Source organism: Nuphar pumila, chromosome 3 (genome assembly GCF_984573655.1).
Source record: "Nuphar pumila chromosome 3, dmNupPumi1.hap1.1, whole genome shotgun sequence".
NCBI lineage: Eukaryota > Viridiplantae > Streptophyta > Magnoliopsida > Nymphaeales > Nymphaeaceae > Nuphar > Nuphar pumila.
In genome coordinates this window covers 52,162,270-52,179,288 of record NC_143251.1, presented here as the reverse complement: position 1 = coordinate 52,179,288, position 17,019 = coordinate 52,162,270, and the positions used below count along the sequence as shown (strand labels likewise).

Sequence of the window (17,019 nt, the reverse complement as noted above, 5' to 3'; positions counted from 1 at the left end):
AAACTTGTTAAAACATTTAAAATGACAGACGGATTGGGTCTTAGGATAAAAGAACAAAGTAATTCAAACTCATTATCCATAATTGTCCAAGTTGTCAGCACATCATCATCAAACAACAGACATTTAGAATATATAATTTAAGTACGGTTCAAACAAATGTTGAACTTGAAACAATTATTGTTCCATCTTTTTTGTTCATTTCCTCAAACCTTGAACAAGCCATCCTCCATACTTTGGAGGAAGCAGATCAAGTCATGCTGAGCGTTTTTGCTCATGCTGACATCGTGGCCATCCCAGTTGCATTTTAAAAAGCTTAAAAGCCAAACAAAACCAAGTGGCACTCATCCAAAATGCAAACAGACGGCCACGATGTCGGCATGAGCAAAAACGCTCATGTTCAGCATGACCTGATCTGCCAGCGGCAGAGGCCAAATAAGCTCTCTGCAGGATGCACGAAATCATCGCCCGCATTTGCGTTGGTGCACGGATGCACGTGGGGCCCACCCTGGGTGTGTTCTGCCAACGGGGATTCAAACGCCCCTCATAGTTTGCCTTATTCAGCGAATGATTTGGAGCTGGTAGTGCAGCTTATGGTGACTTGTCCGGTTGGTCATACGATTCTAAGTTCAACCAATTCTTCTCACCCTTTAAAAAACTAACCCCTTGTTTGGATCACTTTAAATATATAAATTTAAAGAAAAAAAAAAACTATTAAAATCGTGATATATAAAAAAAAATACGATGTTCCCGATAAATTAAAAATACTAGAACGCTTGTGTCGTGTCTCAAGTGACATGGTAGGACACGATGACACGATACATGCATAGGCTGCTTTAATATTTTCAATAGTATTTTATTATTTTAATAAAATATTTTTTTTTACAGTTAAAATACGAAAGTAGTTCTATTGATTAAATAGTTAAGAAAATCCATGCCCTTGCGTCCTATTTCCCGAAAAAAGTTTTGAACTTAAGAGTTGAACTCCAGTCACGTGTCCTCGTATCAACGTTTCTACCCTACCGGAATCGGATAAAGACTCCGAAGTCCGAACCCTACAACACGAATCTGATCCGGGCAGACCCATTTGCCTCATCATAAAACCCCTCCGCTTCCGTTTTTTTTGGCGTCTCTCTCTCTCGCCGGAATCGATGGCCACCGCCACCGCCACCGACGCTTCGCCGGTATGCTTCTCCGACCGGGCGAGGAAGAAGCCGGCGCCAGGCCGCGGCGGCGTCGTTGCGTCGTCGGCCGCGCTGACGGAGGAAGAGGCGCGCGTCCGCGCCATCGCGGAGATCGTGAACGGCATGGTGGAGGGCTGCCGGAGAGGCGAGAGCGTCGACCTCAACGCCCTCAAGTCGTCCGCTTGCCGCCGCTACGGCCTCGCCCGCGCTCCCAAGCTCGTCGAGATGATCGCGGCTCTGCCCGACGCCGAGCGGGAGGCGCTCCTGCCCAAGCTCCGCGCCAAGCCCGTCCGCACTGCCTCCGGCATCGCCGTTGTCGCCGTGATGTCGAAGCCCCACCGCTGCCCGCACATCGCCACCACGGGGAACATCTGCGTCTACTGCCCCGGCGGCCCCGACTCCGACTTCGAGTACAGCACGCAGTCGTACACCGGGTATGAGCCCACCAGCATGAGAGCGATTCGGGCAAGGTGAGGGAAATCTATCCTTCTTTTCGCTGGATTCCTTGAAAATTTCCTTTTCTTTTGAAGGTTTTGCATTACCATCATCATGAATTTCATTCTTTTGCTTCAATGTTTTCTTTTCCTTTTTTTATTTTTCGTCGGTTGGTGATGAAATGGTTGGTAATTTTTTTTTGGGGGGGAGGTCAATTGGTGTGAGCTATATAAGATCTTTTTTTAATGCCAATTTAGTTACTTCTATGATTATGGTTTACGTTATCGTGGAGGTTTATATGGACTTTCTGTAGTAACACAGGTCCAAGGTGATGGTTTTATCTCTTTTTTATTGGTTTGTGTTATGGTGGAGGTTTAATTGAGTTCCAAGTGCCAAGGGAGTATGAACTGGTCTACAATTGACGGTATGCATATCTGTGTTGCGTTAAAAGTAGTTTAAATATTGTCAATCAACATCCTTATAACCACAAAAATATTAAAACAAATTACTTGTGACACATAGACTGCATGCTTTTCAGTAAATTGAGGATCTCGCACATAAGAGAATGATTGTGAGGCTGTGGTTCAATAGGAATAAACGTTGAGCAATATATAAGTAGAGTGTAAATGGAAGAAAAATAGAACATGCAGACACACGCAGCATGTCTGCCAGTAAAGGATAGGGTGCGCACGCTGCTGATGGGCTGTCTGATGGAAAGGGCGTCCACTGTTAAATCAAGTACGTAGACCACATATGTATGATCAAAATTTAAAAGCAAAACAAGAACACCAGAAAAACACACTTAGCACATTTAATTTAGCATATTTCATTAATATATATATATATATATATATATATATATATATATATATATATATATATATATATATATATATATATATATATATACTCACAAAAAATTGCAAGTTATGCAATAAATTCTAATTCATCATTCATTAACAAGTAATAACTAACAATATGATTTAAACTTCAAAGTAACTAGGCAATAATCATACTATAAGGTTCAATCTATAAGCAATAAAATAATTGAATAACAAGAATGTCTTTTCAAATGTATTATAATCAAATAGAACATATTCAAAATGCAGATTCTTCAATCTTCAACTGCAATTTCTTCATTTCCACCATCAGCTTCTCCTTGGCATCCTACATTCAAAGTCTTCCATTTGCTGCTCGTACTTACAAAAACAATTTTCACCTCACAAACCCGCAGTTCACAGGCAGAGCTTCAACCCACTGCAAAATTTTTGATTATAAGTAGCAAAAGGAATGAATATAAACACAATAAACGTCATTAGCAAATATTCACAAAGCCCCATCACCCCAAATGACCAAACCAGAGAGCCTGATGCCAAAATAAAAAAGTTGAAAGCCTAAAAGTAGAAAAAAAAATGAAAACATCTGTTTAATGATTCAATTTCTACCCATTTAAGATTTTGGCAGAGAAAATTAAATGAAAAAAACCCTGAAAGATCCATATAGTGGCTAGGGTTAGTTTCAAAAGTTTAATCTGCCCCCTTTGAGAGAGAGAGAGAGAGAGAGAGAGAGAGAGAGAGAGAGAGAGAGAGAGAGAGAGAGAGAGAGAGAGATGTCCATTGCCAAACTGCTGTCGCTGACTGGAGCTTGCTGTCAACAAATGTGTAGGCATGTAGTGAGAAGTGTTTGCTGTCTCTCTCTCTCTCTCTCCCATGTGTTTGTGCTTTTTGTTTGTTTATGCAGTTTGGATGCCTTTATATGGGGGTTTCTTGAGTGTCTTTGTTCCCATATTTGTTCTATATGTTTGTGTGACTTCATCATTGCAGGTACAATCCATATGTCCAGGCTAGAAGTCGAATAGATCAACTGAAGCGCTTAGGTCATAGTGTGGACAAGGTTAGCTTATAAATTATAACAAGATTCATCTTCTCAATGAGCTCACAATTTGATGCTTGCTTTTCTCGACTGGTTTGTTAATGGCTCAAGAATTGCTCATTCAGGTTGAATTTATATTGATGGGAGGTACTTTCATGTCCTTGCCAAGTGATTATCGTGATTATTTCATAAGAAACCTTCATGATGCATTATCTGGACATACATCCTCAAATGTTGAAGAGGCAGTACATTATTCAGAGCACAGTGCAACAAAATGTATTGGGATGACAATTGAAACGTGAGTCACTTTAGGGATTGCCAATTATTGCTGGTTTGTTAATTTGTTTTTCTTTGGTGAAGATGCAGAAGTGTCTTAATATGATTTCCTTTATCATTTATACTAGTCCCTTGTCATAAGTTATTCACTAAAAGATCATTGCACTCCCTGCTTCCTGATGCCCTTTTTTTATGCCTCAGGAGGCCTGATTATTGTCTTGCTCCACATCTGCGACAAATGCTATCTTATGGTTGTACACGTTTGGAGATCGGAGTTCAAAGCACTTATGAAGATGTTGCTCGTGACACTAACAGAGGTCATACTGTAGCGGCAGTAGCTGACTGTTTCTGCTTGGCGAAAGATGCTGGATTTAAGGTCTGTAAGTAAACTTTGGATTTAATTGACAATGCTTCTACTTGAATATGCTCTCTGATTTGTACTTGAATATTCTCTCTGATTTGTTGATGAGCTATTAATGTTGCACTTGATAGGTTTTCTTTTTTACTCCATTGCATAGGGAGCAGAGAAAAGAAAACATCATCCTTTGACCTTTTCATCCTCTTACATGACTTTTGGATATTCCCATCGAGCATTTTTGCATCATAATTGAATTTTCATCAGAAAATCGTTAGTGTTCCTGTGGTTTCCTATGTTAATTTTGGGTGCCCTTTTTGTAGGTTGTTGCGCATATGATGCCTGATCTCCCTAATGTCGGTGTTGAGCGAGATATGGAGAGTTTCCGGGAGTTCTTTGAGAGTCCGTCATTTAGAGCAGATGGGCTAAAAATTTACCCCACACTCGTTATTCGTGGAACTGGGCTTTATGAGCTCTGGAAAACTGGCAGGTTATTTATGAATTCCAATAAGAAAATTCATATTACCAAGGCTTCTCCCATTTCCTTTTTGGTATCTGCAAAAGATATTTTCATTGAGTAGGATCTTTCTTTTGTACATCAGGGGTGGATGTCATTATATGTTTGACTTAGTTTTCTCTGATCCGTCTTTTAGCCATGGTGAAAAATTATATGGAAATCATGGAATTCACAAAAAAGGGATTACATCAAAGAACTGAATGAACGAACAAAAGAAGTCAAGTGAAAAATGAAAGAGAGGGGAATGTTTTTAAATTAGAGGTGTTAAACATCCCGACTTTCTCGAGGCATGGTTTTCTAATAGGTCAAGACTGGAGACACATTATAGTCACAAAGTGTTTGTATAGGCATAATCTTTTAAGCCTATCAAATAGTCTTCAAATAGTCTAGAATCTCATCTGATCTGCTTAGGTGAAATCCCTAGCAAGCCTTTTGAAACCATTATACTTATTTAATTCATGATGGCATAAATTAGGGTTGATCGTGTGGGCCCAAATGTGGCATAAGTTCAATGCATGAAACCTCTGTCATGCATGGTGGTGGGCTCACTCGATGCACAGTGAGACTCTTTAACATTTGAGTGGGTAGCCTCCTTTTGCAAGTATTTTAGTCAAAATTTGTAAAATTTGCACATTTTCAAAACATACTTCTCCAAAATTAGCAATCTTTTTTATTTTTTATAACAGTTGAAAATTGTAGAGTGTCCTCGTTTCAAGGGGTTGTTCTACCAGAAATTAGCATCTAGACCATTACATGTTTATAAATAGTCCACTGGTGCAAGGGAGTGAAAAATCAAGCAATATATAAGAAAATCTCCTCTTCATCTCTTTATATGTATTTGTTGATCTAAAACAGAAGCGTTACTCTGTCCTAGAGAGTTTTGCAAGTAAAAAGTATCTGCTACTTATGAGAAATTTATTTGTATGAACCTCTCGCTGACAAGAAACTATGTTCCATGATTCTGTTCGGACGTTGAACTCAAGCAGATGTTAGTTCTGTTTATAATCATCTATTTTAAGCATTGAATCTATGAAATATATTTTTTGATCCTTATTGTTACTCATTACATTTTGTAGATATAGGAATTATTCACCAGAGTTACTCGTGGACATAGTCGCAAGGATATTAGCTATGGTACCACCTTGGACACGGGTATATAGAGTGCAAAGGGACATTCCTATGCCTCTTGTTACATCTGGAGTTGAAAAAGGAAATCTTCGTGAGTTAGCCCTGGCTCGGATGGATGACCTAGGCCTGAAATGCCGTGATGTTAGAACTCGGGAAGCTGGAATTCAGGTATAATATGTTGTTCGGTCTTTCTGTTATTGCCTACTACTAGGCTAAAAAGTTAAGCTCACATTTATGACTACCATTTTCAGGATATTCACCACAAAATTAAGCCAGAAGAAGTAGAGCTTGTTCGCCGTGATTATGCAGCTAATGAGGGCTGGGAAACCTTCCTTTCATATGAAGATATAAAGCAGGTTTTATTCTAATCCTTGCTTAGAAATTGTGCATGTATGGTATCTTGTTGCAAGCTCTTTTTTGTGTTTTTTTTTTCTCAGTGGGGAGTTGGGAACTTATTTACTAGCAGTGACAAATAGCGGTGTTTTTTGAAAAAAAAAACATGAGAAAATGCTTTGCCATTTAAAACTGCTATTTCTCGTGTATTTTTCAAAATATCATGTTATTATTGCTTACAAGTAAAAAATGTGATATTCTCACAAGAAATTGAATAAAAAAACACGAGAAATCAGCATAGCGGGTTTTGTCTTGACTGTCACACCCAAACCTAACATTATTTATTACTTTAGAAAAAATAACTAGACATGTGGCTCAATGCTATCAAAGTTTTTTTTTTACATTTACTCTAGCTTATAGGAGGGGATACACAAAAGAAGTTTTATGCTGCATTTATTGCAGTCTGGAATCATTGGACATGTTGCGACCCTTTTGAAATGTGGGCATGATATACATTAATACATTTTTCAAAAAGAAGTTAATGTTTACCATTTTCCAACGTATATTTTCTGAAATATTAAAGATCTGTTGGATTCATATATAAAACCCTATGTCACACAAACTCTTCTAACAAGGCACCGCACCCACGTCGTGTTAAATATGTATATGTAAATGGATATATTTCATGTACTGTATTGTACCACTTGTACAACATACTGTACTGTATTGTACCACTGTACTATATTGTACCACTTGTACAGCATACTGTACTGTATTGTACCACTGTACTGTATTGTACCACTTGTACAACATATAAATATCAATGGAAAGGGGAGAAGATCCCATTGCCGCCCAATATTTTTTCTCTCTTCCCTCTTACCTCTCTCTCTATCTCTTGCTACGATAGTAAGGTGACTCCCATATCTGATTTCTCACATGGTATCAGAGCGAAGGGCGTGGTAATCACGATCATCTGGAAGGCCCCTAAGGACCTTGACGTGCGTTTTTGGGGGTTCTCAAGGAAAGTGTTTTTTTTTTTCCATCTTTTCTCTGTTGTTTCTCCGTTGAATCACTATATTTCGACGTCGTTTCTTCATTTCCTCATATCGTGCATCTTTTCCTTCTTACATATTCTGTTATCCCCAATTTTATCAACCCTAATTTCTGTTTTCAATTTTATCAAACCTAATTTCTGTTTTCCCCAAATTTGGGAACCCTCATTTCTCAAAAGTGCCTCTTTTCTCAAACTTCTTGTGATTTCTTATCTATTTCTTGCAATATAGTTGATAAATCGTACATTCTGCATGATTAACTGAAAAATCGTGATTTCCAAAACTCAAAATTTTTTGTCCGTACGGTTCTGTCCGTACAACCTACGATTTTCTGTCGTACTGTTTGATTCATCCTTGATCTTCTTCCTTATGGATTCTAAAATCAGCCCCGGATTTCTTTCTCAACTTGTTTCTCACAAATTAACTCATGATAACTACTTACTTTGGAAACGCCAAATTCTGCCGTTTATCCGAAGTCATGGTCTTTCCGGGCATCTGGATGGGGGATCACCCGCCCCACCTATGACTATTACGCAAGAGGTAAACTGGTAATGATGGGAAGGTGAGTTGCATTGCTATTCCAAATCCTGCGTATGATGTTTGGTTTCAAAAGGACCAATCTGTGGTTGCCTATTTGACTGCCACGTTATCTGATCGTATATTACAAACTATCTCTGACCATTTTACTGCTGCAGAACTATGGAGACATCTTGCTCACTCTTATTCACAGGTTTCTGAATCACGTGCACTTCAACTGAAATGGCAGTTCCAATCTATGCGAAAGGGAACTAAGACCATTACTGAATTTCTAGGGGATATCAAAATTATCATTGATCAGTTGGCCGCTATTGGATATCCTGTTTCTGACAGAGATGTTGTTCAGCAGGTATTGGGAAGCCTTGGGCCCCAATATCGTATGTTTTGCACTGCATTACAGGTTGCCTCTACACTTCCATGCTTTGAGGATTTACAGGCCAAACTCCTACAGTATGAAGTTAGTTTGACTCAAGATCATCTTATTGATGATCCTCACCCTGTCATGTTTACATCTGGGTCTACCTCATTTCGTCCACCTGCTGCTCATATGGGCCGTGGAGGACTCCTTCCTACTCCTACTGCTCCACCTGCCACTAGAGGTACCCGTGTCCCTACTTGCTTCCATTGCAACAAGCGTGGCCATGTGAAAGCAGATTGTTGGCACAACCCACAGAATCGCAACAAGGCAGGGAGGCCAGGACCAAGAGCTGGACAGATGAATGTTAGACAGTTTCAGGGGCAGCCGCAGGGAAATTTTCGAGCACATCAGGGTACTGATCAGGGACAGAGTGCAGGGTTGCCACATGATGTGCAACAAATTCTGATGACTGCATTTAACAACATGAATTTGCGTCAGAATGATGATGGAGTTTGGTATATTGATTCTGGAGCAGCCGCACATGTTACTTCTGATGTAGGTAAACTTTCCAACATGGTTCCTTATATTGGCACTGGCACTATTGTCACGGGAGATGGTTCCCACCACCCTATTTCTCATACTGGAAATGCATCTCTCTCTTTGTCACAATCTACACTACCATTGAAAAATGTCTTACTCACTCCTGCCATTGAGAAAAACATTTTATCTGTTTCTAAATTGGTTGATGAAACAAATTCATCCATGGAATTTACTCCGTCTTCTGTTTGTCTTAAGGACCTTCGAACCAAGAAGATGCTCGCTAAGGGTGAACGACGCGGAAACATGTACGTCTTCGAAGCAGCCCCCGGGACTTTGAAGACGTCATCTACCGTGACTCCATCTTTTCCTGCTTATTTGAGTCAGTCTTCTTCTGTTATGCAATGTAATAAGCCAGTTTCTTGGCATCGTCGGTTAGGTCATTGTAGTCAAGGGTTCCTTGACAAATTGTCTTCTCAGGGTTTTATTCCCAAAGTCAAATTAGATCATAAGTGTCTTAGTTGTAATGTCTGCAAGAGTCATGTACTTCCTTTTCAAAGTATCAATAAAAGAGCTTCCAAGCCATTTGAAATTATTCACTCTGATGTTTGGGGCCCAGCTCCTGTTTCATCTCTATCTGGCTCTCGTTATTATGTGTTATTTCTTGACTCTTTCACTCGTTACACTTGGATTTACTTTATGAAATCTAAATCTGAAGTGTTCAAACTTTTCAAACAATTCCATGCTCTTGTTCAGAACCTTTTCAATTCAAATATCACTTATTACCAGTGTGATGGTGGTGGAGAATACATATCTCATGATTTTAGTGAATATTTAAAGGACCATGGCATCACACGTAACTCCTCTTGTCTTTACACTCCACAACAGAATGGAGTAGCAGAACGTAAGCATCGACATATTGTTGAAACCGCGTTAAGTATGATGCACAATATTGATATTTCTTTCTCTCTTTGGACTGAGGCCTTTCACACTGCAGTGCATATCATTAACAGGTTGCCTATGGAATTATTAGGAGATCAGTCTCTTTATTATTTGCTTCACGGTTCTCACCCTTCTTATGATGATTTGCATGCTTTCGGATGCATTTGTTATGTCCATGTGGATCATTCTTTACGTAACAAGTTTCAGGACAGAGCAGTTCAGTGCAGATTTTTGGGATATGCCGATGGGTATAAAGGATATAGATGTTATGATCCTATTTTGGGTAAGATTAAGGTGTCTAGAAATGTTGTTTTTGATGATGACCATTTCAGCACTTGTGATACTTCTCAGGTATATGAGCAAACTACTTATGATCCATGGCTTTGTGATACTTTGCTATATGACTCTATCAGAGATCCTGTTGTTGATGAACCAATTCAGTTTGAAGCAGACAACTCCATCATCCTGGATGCACCTTCACGGTTTTCAGGTTTGGTTTATGCCCGTCGAGGAGCCCCTCCAACTCCATCTCACGAGGCTCCCCCTCTTCGACGATCCACACGTGAAAGGCATCCTATCCATCGTTGGGTTAGTTACAACAATTTTTCTCTTGACTTTCAGTTGTTTCTAACCAATGTGGCCAAAGAGAAAGAGCCGTCTACTTTCCATCAGGCAGCCCATTCTCGAGCTTGGGTTGAAGCTATGAACGAAGAAATGACAGCACTTCATGAATGTCATACATGGGATATTGTTCCTCGACCTGTTGATAGAAATGTTGTTGGTTCCAAATGGGTTTACAAGATCAAGCGTAAACCAGATGGTAGCATTGAAAGATATAAAGCTCGCCTTGTTGCACGCGGATTCACACAACAATATGGGCAAGATTATGAGGAAACTTTTAGCCCTGTTGTCAAAATTGGCACCATTCGTGTGATCCTCACTTTGGCACTTCATCATGGTTGGTCTCTTAGCCGGGACTTGAAGGAAGAGGTGTATATGGAGCAACCTCCTGGATATAGTGAACATGATGCGGCTACATGGGTTTGTAAATTGAGAAGGTCTCTTTATGGTTTAAAACAGGCATCTCGGTCTTGGTTTGAGAGTTTCTCCATGGAAATTCAGCAGCATGGCTTTTCTAAGAGTATACTTGATCATTCTTTATTTATGTATAAGAATGATCATGTTACTACTTGGGTTCTTATATATGTTGATGACATCATTATCACTGGGAGTGATGATGCACATATTGCCTTGGTCAAGTCTTTACTCATGGCCAAATTTAAGATGAAGGACTTAGGCCCATTGCGATACTTCTTGGGAGTTGAAGTCGATAGGCAAGATGATCGACTCACTCTAAGTCAACACAAGTATACTCTTGACATTCTTCACACCACTGGTATGATTAATTGTAAACCTCTCAGCACCCCATCTGTCTTAAATCATAAGTTTAGTGCAAAAGAAGGCCAATTATATCATGATTCCACTTTATATCGCCGCATTGTTGGTATGTTGCAATATCTTACATTTACAAGACCTGACATTGCTTATGCTGTAAATCAAGCATCTCAGTTTATGCATGCTCCCACTGATTGTCATATGGAATGTATTAAGCGTATTCTCAGATATCTGAAAGGGACTATTGGAGATGGATTGCTCTATCACAAAGATGAAAGCTTCACTACAGGACACCGTTTACTTACATATTGTGATGCAGATTGGGGTGGGGATCCTGATGAGCGTAGGTCGGTTTCAGGATATTGTGTTTTCATTGGCCCAAATATTGTCACTTGGAGTAGTAAGAAACAAAAGGCCATTGCTAAATCCAGCACTGAGGCAGAGTACAGGGCAATGGCAGCAGGGACAGCTGATGTCACTTGGGTACGACATCTTCTTCAAGAGTTGAATGAACCCATCTCTTCCTCTCTGCTTTTATGTGATAATCAAAGTGCCATTAATATTTCTTTTAACCCTATTCATCATTGTCGCACGAAGCACATTGAGATTGATCAGCATTTTGTTAGACAAAAGATTGAAACAGAAGAAATTGAGGCTTCGTATGTCAGATCAGAAGACCAAGTGGCAGACATCTTCACCAAAGGATTGGTTAGTCATCAATTTTGGTTACTTAAGAGCAAGTTGAGCATGATTGAAGATCATCCTCAACTTGAGGGAGGCTGTTAAATATGTATATGTAAATGGATATATTTCATGTACTGTATTGTACCACTTGTACAACATACTGTACTGTATTGTACCACTGTACTGTATTGTACCACTTGTACATCATATAAATATCAATGGAAAGGGGAGAAGATCCCATTGCCGCCCAACATTTTTTCTCTCTTCCCTCTTACCTCTCTCTCTATCTCTTGCTACGATAGTAAGGTGACTCCCATATCTGATTTTTCACACGTCGCACCCGCACCCAGGCGGGTGCGACACTTGGACACAATTTCCTTTGTGTTAGGTAAAGTCAACCACACTGAAGTCCATTTCTATCCAAAAGTAGATTCAGTTAACCCTAATTAAGTTCATTTTTTATCTATATTATATATATAAATACATAAATGCACACAAATACATGTAGTGTTAACTTAAAACTGTTAAAAATTGTATCTCTATCTCTCTCTATATATACACACTCCCCGCACACCCGCACCCAAATTTTTTTAAAGTGCTGCATCACGGCATCCGCATCCGCATCCGCATCCGCACCCACACCCGCACCTATGTGATATAGATAAAACCAAATGAGAAGCTGAATCAGATCAGATTTGGTTATGCTATAATTTTTACCAGTAAGCAGATTCAGGTCTATCAGATATCCGACCCAAACCTGTACTGTCGATATCCTACTTGAATGGAAAATTTAGTTGTGTAGATATAGCATTTTTATGAATAATTTTATTTACAAAGTTCACGATGGCCCAACAGAAATAGGCTTTCAAAGATTGGTCTAAAGTTCAATGTTTGGTATCTTCCATCTTTAAGAAATAATTAATTTTATTTGATTTTTAATATTGCCAAAATTTGGCCGATAAAAAACTAGATACAAAAATTTTAAAAATTTCACGAGAAATTCACAGCCAATTTTTTTTTGTTTTAAGCATCTGTTACTATGTTTGCTAGTGTCTCTGGTGTCAGATATGAAGGAAATTGTGCAATTCATGAGATCTTTGCATGTAGTTAGTTTTTTCTTACTTATTGTGATGCTCTAGTGTTAGTAAGGTTAGTTTCTCTTCATAAATATTTATGTGGTTGGGTTTGAAGATCAGGGCTTTTGGAACGAACAGATTATTGTTTCTCCAATACAAAAGTTAATTTTTTTTGTTTCCAGATTCTTGCTAGTAATCTGTTTGTGATGTAAACAGTCTGCTTTGAGTGAAAAGTCTACAAAGGCATGGAAAAGGTATAGGGATGAGCCAAGAAGAATTTTGATCACAATAGTGAAGGATCTCAAATGAGGGCCTGATTTGAAATCATGAAAGCCTCCCAACCCCTGGAATTTTGTTCATAGGGATCATTATCTTCAACGAATTCATATCAAAGTAAACCCTAAAATATATTTTATTGATGGAGGCTGACCAATTACCAGGAAGCCATGGCAGTTTAAACTCAAAGAGTATGTTTGATGGACACAAATCACTTAATGAATAACAGAATCATACATGGAGGTATCTGCTCTTCTGTATGTTGGTTGTATTCGTGCTGTTTTATATTCAACAGTCAACTTCCTTGGTTCTCCTGGAATGTTGCTTCCTTTTGGTTGCCATGCCTTTATGGACTAAGATTTTTAGCTACATAAATATATAATCACATCCTTTTTCCTTCAGTTGGAAACATAAGTTCATCGACTTCAAATCATAGCTACCAGAAGTTTCTTGCTATACATGGGGAAGCTCGTTTCCCCAGAACTGTGCTTCGGAAGTAGGAAACTCCTTGCTGCCCCTAAACTAGAGGAAGATACGGGAAGTCCACTTCTGAAATATGGGAGAAATGCACTTCCCTTTAGTGGGAAACACACTTCCTCGCTTCCTTCATGTTTCCCTCTCTCTTCTTGTCACTTCGCCCTCACTTCCTATGTTTTTCATTTAAATGATATATGTTTTATAACAAGCTTGTATATTGATTCTGTTTCACTTCCTGCTTGTTTTCATGTCATTTCCTATTTGCTTTCTCTCCCGCTTCATATTGTTTCTTATTTATTTTCTTCTTCGTTCTCATGCACTTCCATAATCGTTTCACAACCATATCCCGCTTCCTGCTTCATCTATCACTTTTTAATGCTTGTTTTGGCACTTAAGCTTCATGCATCACCTCTCGTACCCATTATGTTTCTTGTAACTATGCTTCAGGTAAAGGATAACATGAAGTCAAAAGATTCCTCATGTCTTTTGATAAACTTTTTAGCTGTATTGATAATGTTTTTCATTTCATTTAAAAATAAAGAAAAAATTGCCTTGGGAGTAATTAGACATGCTGTCCATGTATCAAGCCATTACTAGACCAGGTTACATAAACAATTTCGAGGGCATTTTTCCTATTTGAGAGCAGCTGATTATGTGATACAATGGCAACATCTCATACATACATATGTATGTGCATGTATACACATAGATACATACATCCATATCTCTCTCTCTCTCTCTCTCTCTCTCACACACACACACACATATATATATATATATATACATAGTAGACTGTATCATCAAACACGGTAAGTGTTTGATGATGGTCGGATGACTGTCCGCCGCTGATCTGTGTGATCAGTGGTGGAAAAAATGTCATTTTTTTATCAAAAAAGGTCTTTAGCGATAGGTGGAAGGAATCACTGTTAAAGGCCAATAAATAAATAAATAAATAAAATAAAATAAAATAAAATAAAATAAATAAAATAACCAAAAAATGCAAAATCGGATGCGCAACACGCGTTCGATGATACATGTTTTTGTAATGAAGTATGCGGAAATAAAACCCAAGAATATAAAAGCATTAACAAAGTCTAATAATAGACAATCACGATGGCACATGAGGAATATAAGTAAGAAGTCCACAATAGGACAATACAAAAAGCCTTAAAAGGGCAACATAAGCAAGTAAAAAATAATATCTTTATTGAAGAAGGCTTGAGAACACGTGAGAAATACAAGGGGAGAGGTCCCCTATTTATACACAAAAGAGGAGGGAGTGAGAGACCATTGGGGGCTCTCACATAGAGTCGTTGGCAGCCCTCAACGGTCATATTTATGACCGTTGGGGGGCCCAACGACTCTATGGTGGGACCTCAGTGTAATTTAAATAAAAAATAAAAATAAAAATAAAAATAAAAATAAAAGTTACATTTAATTAAAACAAGAAAAGTCTAACCTAATAAAATAGTTGTTTCTAGAAACAACTATGTGAAAAGACTAAAATACCCCTATCGGGTATTCTAGACAAGCTAGATAAGACATATATATATATATATATTGACGTACATATATTTTAACACCTCCCCTCAAACTTTACGGGGAGATAACCGAAAGTTTGTTAAAGAGAAAAATAAAACGAGTAGAAAGAGCTTTGGTGAAGAAATCCGTCAACTGATACTCTGATGTAACATATGGCAAAGTAATAGTTCCTCTTAGGTATTCGTCACGTACATAGTAACAATTCATCTCAGTATGCTTAGTACGCTCATGAAAGGTGTGGTTGCTTGCAATGTAAATTGCATTTTTATTGTCGCAACACATCTTCGAAGGTGTGGAGATGACTATGCCCATATCACTGAGAAGACTAAGCTTTATGGTCGTAGTGGTCATTGCACGATATTCGACTTTGGTTGAGGATAGAGATACTTTGTGCTGCGTCTTGCATCTCCATGCGATCATAGTCACCTAAAAACACACAGAAACCTATAGTTAAGACTCTATCATTGGGATTTTCACCCCAATCAGCATCAGTATAGGCATATAAATCAAATGAAGAGGATGCAGAAAGAAAACCCCCTTTGGTTATAGTATTCTTGATATATCTGATAATTCTTAAGACAACACTCATGTGCATGATGGTAGGATGACTGAATGAACTGTGTGAGTTATGTTTGGCCGAGTGATGAACAAGTATGTGAGTGACGAAGGTGGTACAAAAAAAGTTGGACTCGGTAATGGGGGCAAATGTTTCTTCGTAGTCAATACCATACTGATGCAATAACTCGATGTGGACTCGGTACACACTGATCCACGATCCAAGATCCAAATGGATCTCGTCAGGCGTAGAAGCTTTTACGAAGATGAGTCCGAACAAGACTCGGGAAAATAGATTTTCAGGACCCGTGCACTTTGTTTAGACAGAGGCGGTCCAAAAAAAGTTGTGCGCGACTCACACAACTTTCCAACGAATTCGAAAACACTGGATTCGGGTCAGCGGTTTCCGTTCTACGAACTCGAAACGGGGACTGACAAACAAGGTTATGACAGACTTCCGAATTCTGCAGACAGTCTGTTCGACATGGTTTTCGACCCTACAAACAATAGAGTTTGCAAAAACTCCGAATTGAGAAGTCAAAGGTCAGATCCAGACCTTTCCAACGAACTAAAGTTCGGAATTTTTTGAGTTTTCTATAAGGCTCTACGAATTTTTGAATTCTGGAAAATGGTGTGAGTTTTTAATAACAGATCTAAATTTTCTGCTATTTGACAACAGAAAAGATTGATATTTTTGAGGTACTTAAACGAAGATTCAATTAAAACTCAAAACATGAAAATTGTAGATCTAAGTTCTAGCTTTCCACATAATCAAACAAATTGGATTTTCATGTAGGGAATCTCCAGATAACGAAAAAATACCGAACACCACTAGGAGTGTTCTGAACCAAACCGGTAACAGTGGGTTTCTGTTAGTCCGAGACTTTGACAACAATTTTCAGGAACTCAGAAGGCCGATTCACGAAATGATTTCAACTACAAAGTTGTAGGAAAATGTTTTAGCTTTTCGGGAAGCTAAAAACGCAAGAATCCGACCAGTATCGAAGCCGATACATGTGATTCTTCAGAGTCGTTCCAAACAACTCAGGATTCGGGAATCCGGTTTTGACAGGAAACCGAGTTATGTAATATCTAAGATAAAACAAGATATTTCTTGTGAGCAACAACACCACTTCGTAACATGAAAGACTTCTATTCATTCATCCGAAAAACCACACATAACCTATTGCAACTCACAAGCAATATACTTTGATAGAAACAACAAAAAAAAAACACATGATAAAATAACGACAATGTAAGAACCAATGAACCCGAAAATATGATATCCGGATGAAGAAGACAATGGATGTCGTTGGGAAACAACAGACATTGGAACGCCGATTCACGAACAGCCACTTGAATCAGCCACCAACTCGAACCACGAACATTTGTATCAACTCGCAAGGTCGATCTTGACAAGATCACCTTCACACCAAAAATGACTTTCGGTTCCACCTTCACCAAAGGAGTTTTTTTTTCCTCAAAACCAGC

General features: G+C 38.7%; 1 protein-coding gene across 1 annotated transcript in view; it reads left to right on the top strand.

Annotated features, from left to right (window-relative positions):
• Window positions 1-1,125: 1,125 nt before the first annotated feature.
• ELO3 (radical SAM domain-containing protein / GCN5-related N-acetyltransferase (GNAT) family protein) overlaps window positions 1,126-17,019 on the top strand; it is a 41,080-nt gene continuing 25,186 nt past the window's right edge. Inside the window, exons 1-7 of the mRNA XM_089999507.1 lie at window positions 1,126-1,651; window positions 3,440-3,509; window positions 3,614-3,786; window positions 3,966-4,140; window positions 4,443-4,609; window positions 5,713-5,932; window positions 6,016-6,120. Coding sequence (XP_089855633.1) covers window positions 1,149-1,651; window positions 3,440-3,509; window positions 3,614-3,786; window positions 3,966-4,140; window positions 4,443-4,609; window positions 5,713-5,932; window positions 6,016-6,120 — 1,413 coding nt within the window. The 5' untranslated portion in view covers window positions 1,126-1,148. The remainder of the gene's footprint in view (window positions 1,652-3,439; window positions 3,510-3,613; window positions 3,787-3,965; window positions 4,141-4,442; window positions 4,610-5,712; window positions 5,933-6,015; window positions 6,121-17,019) is intronic.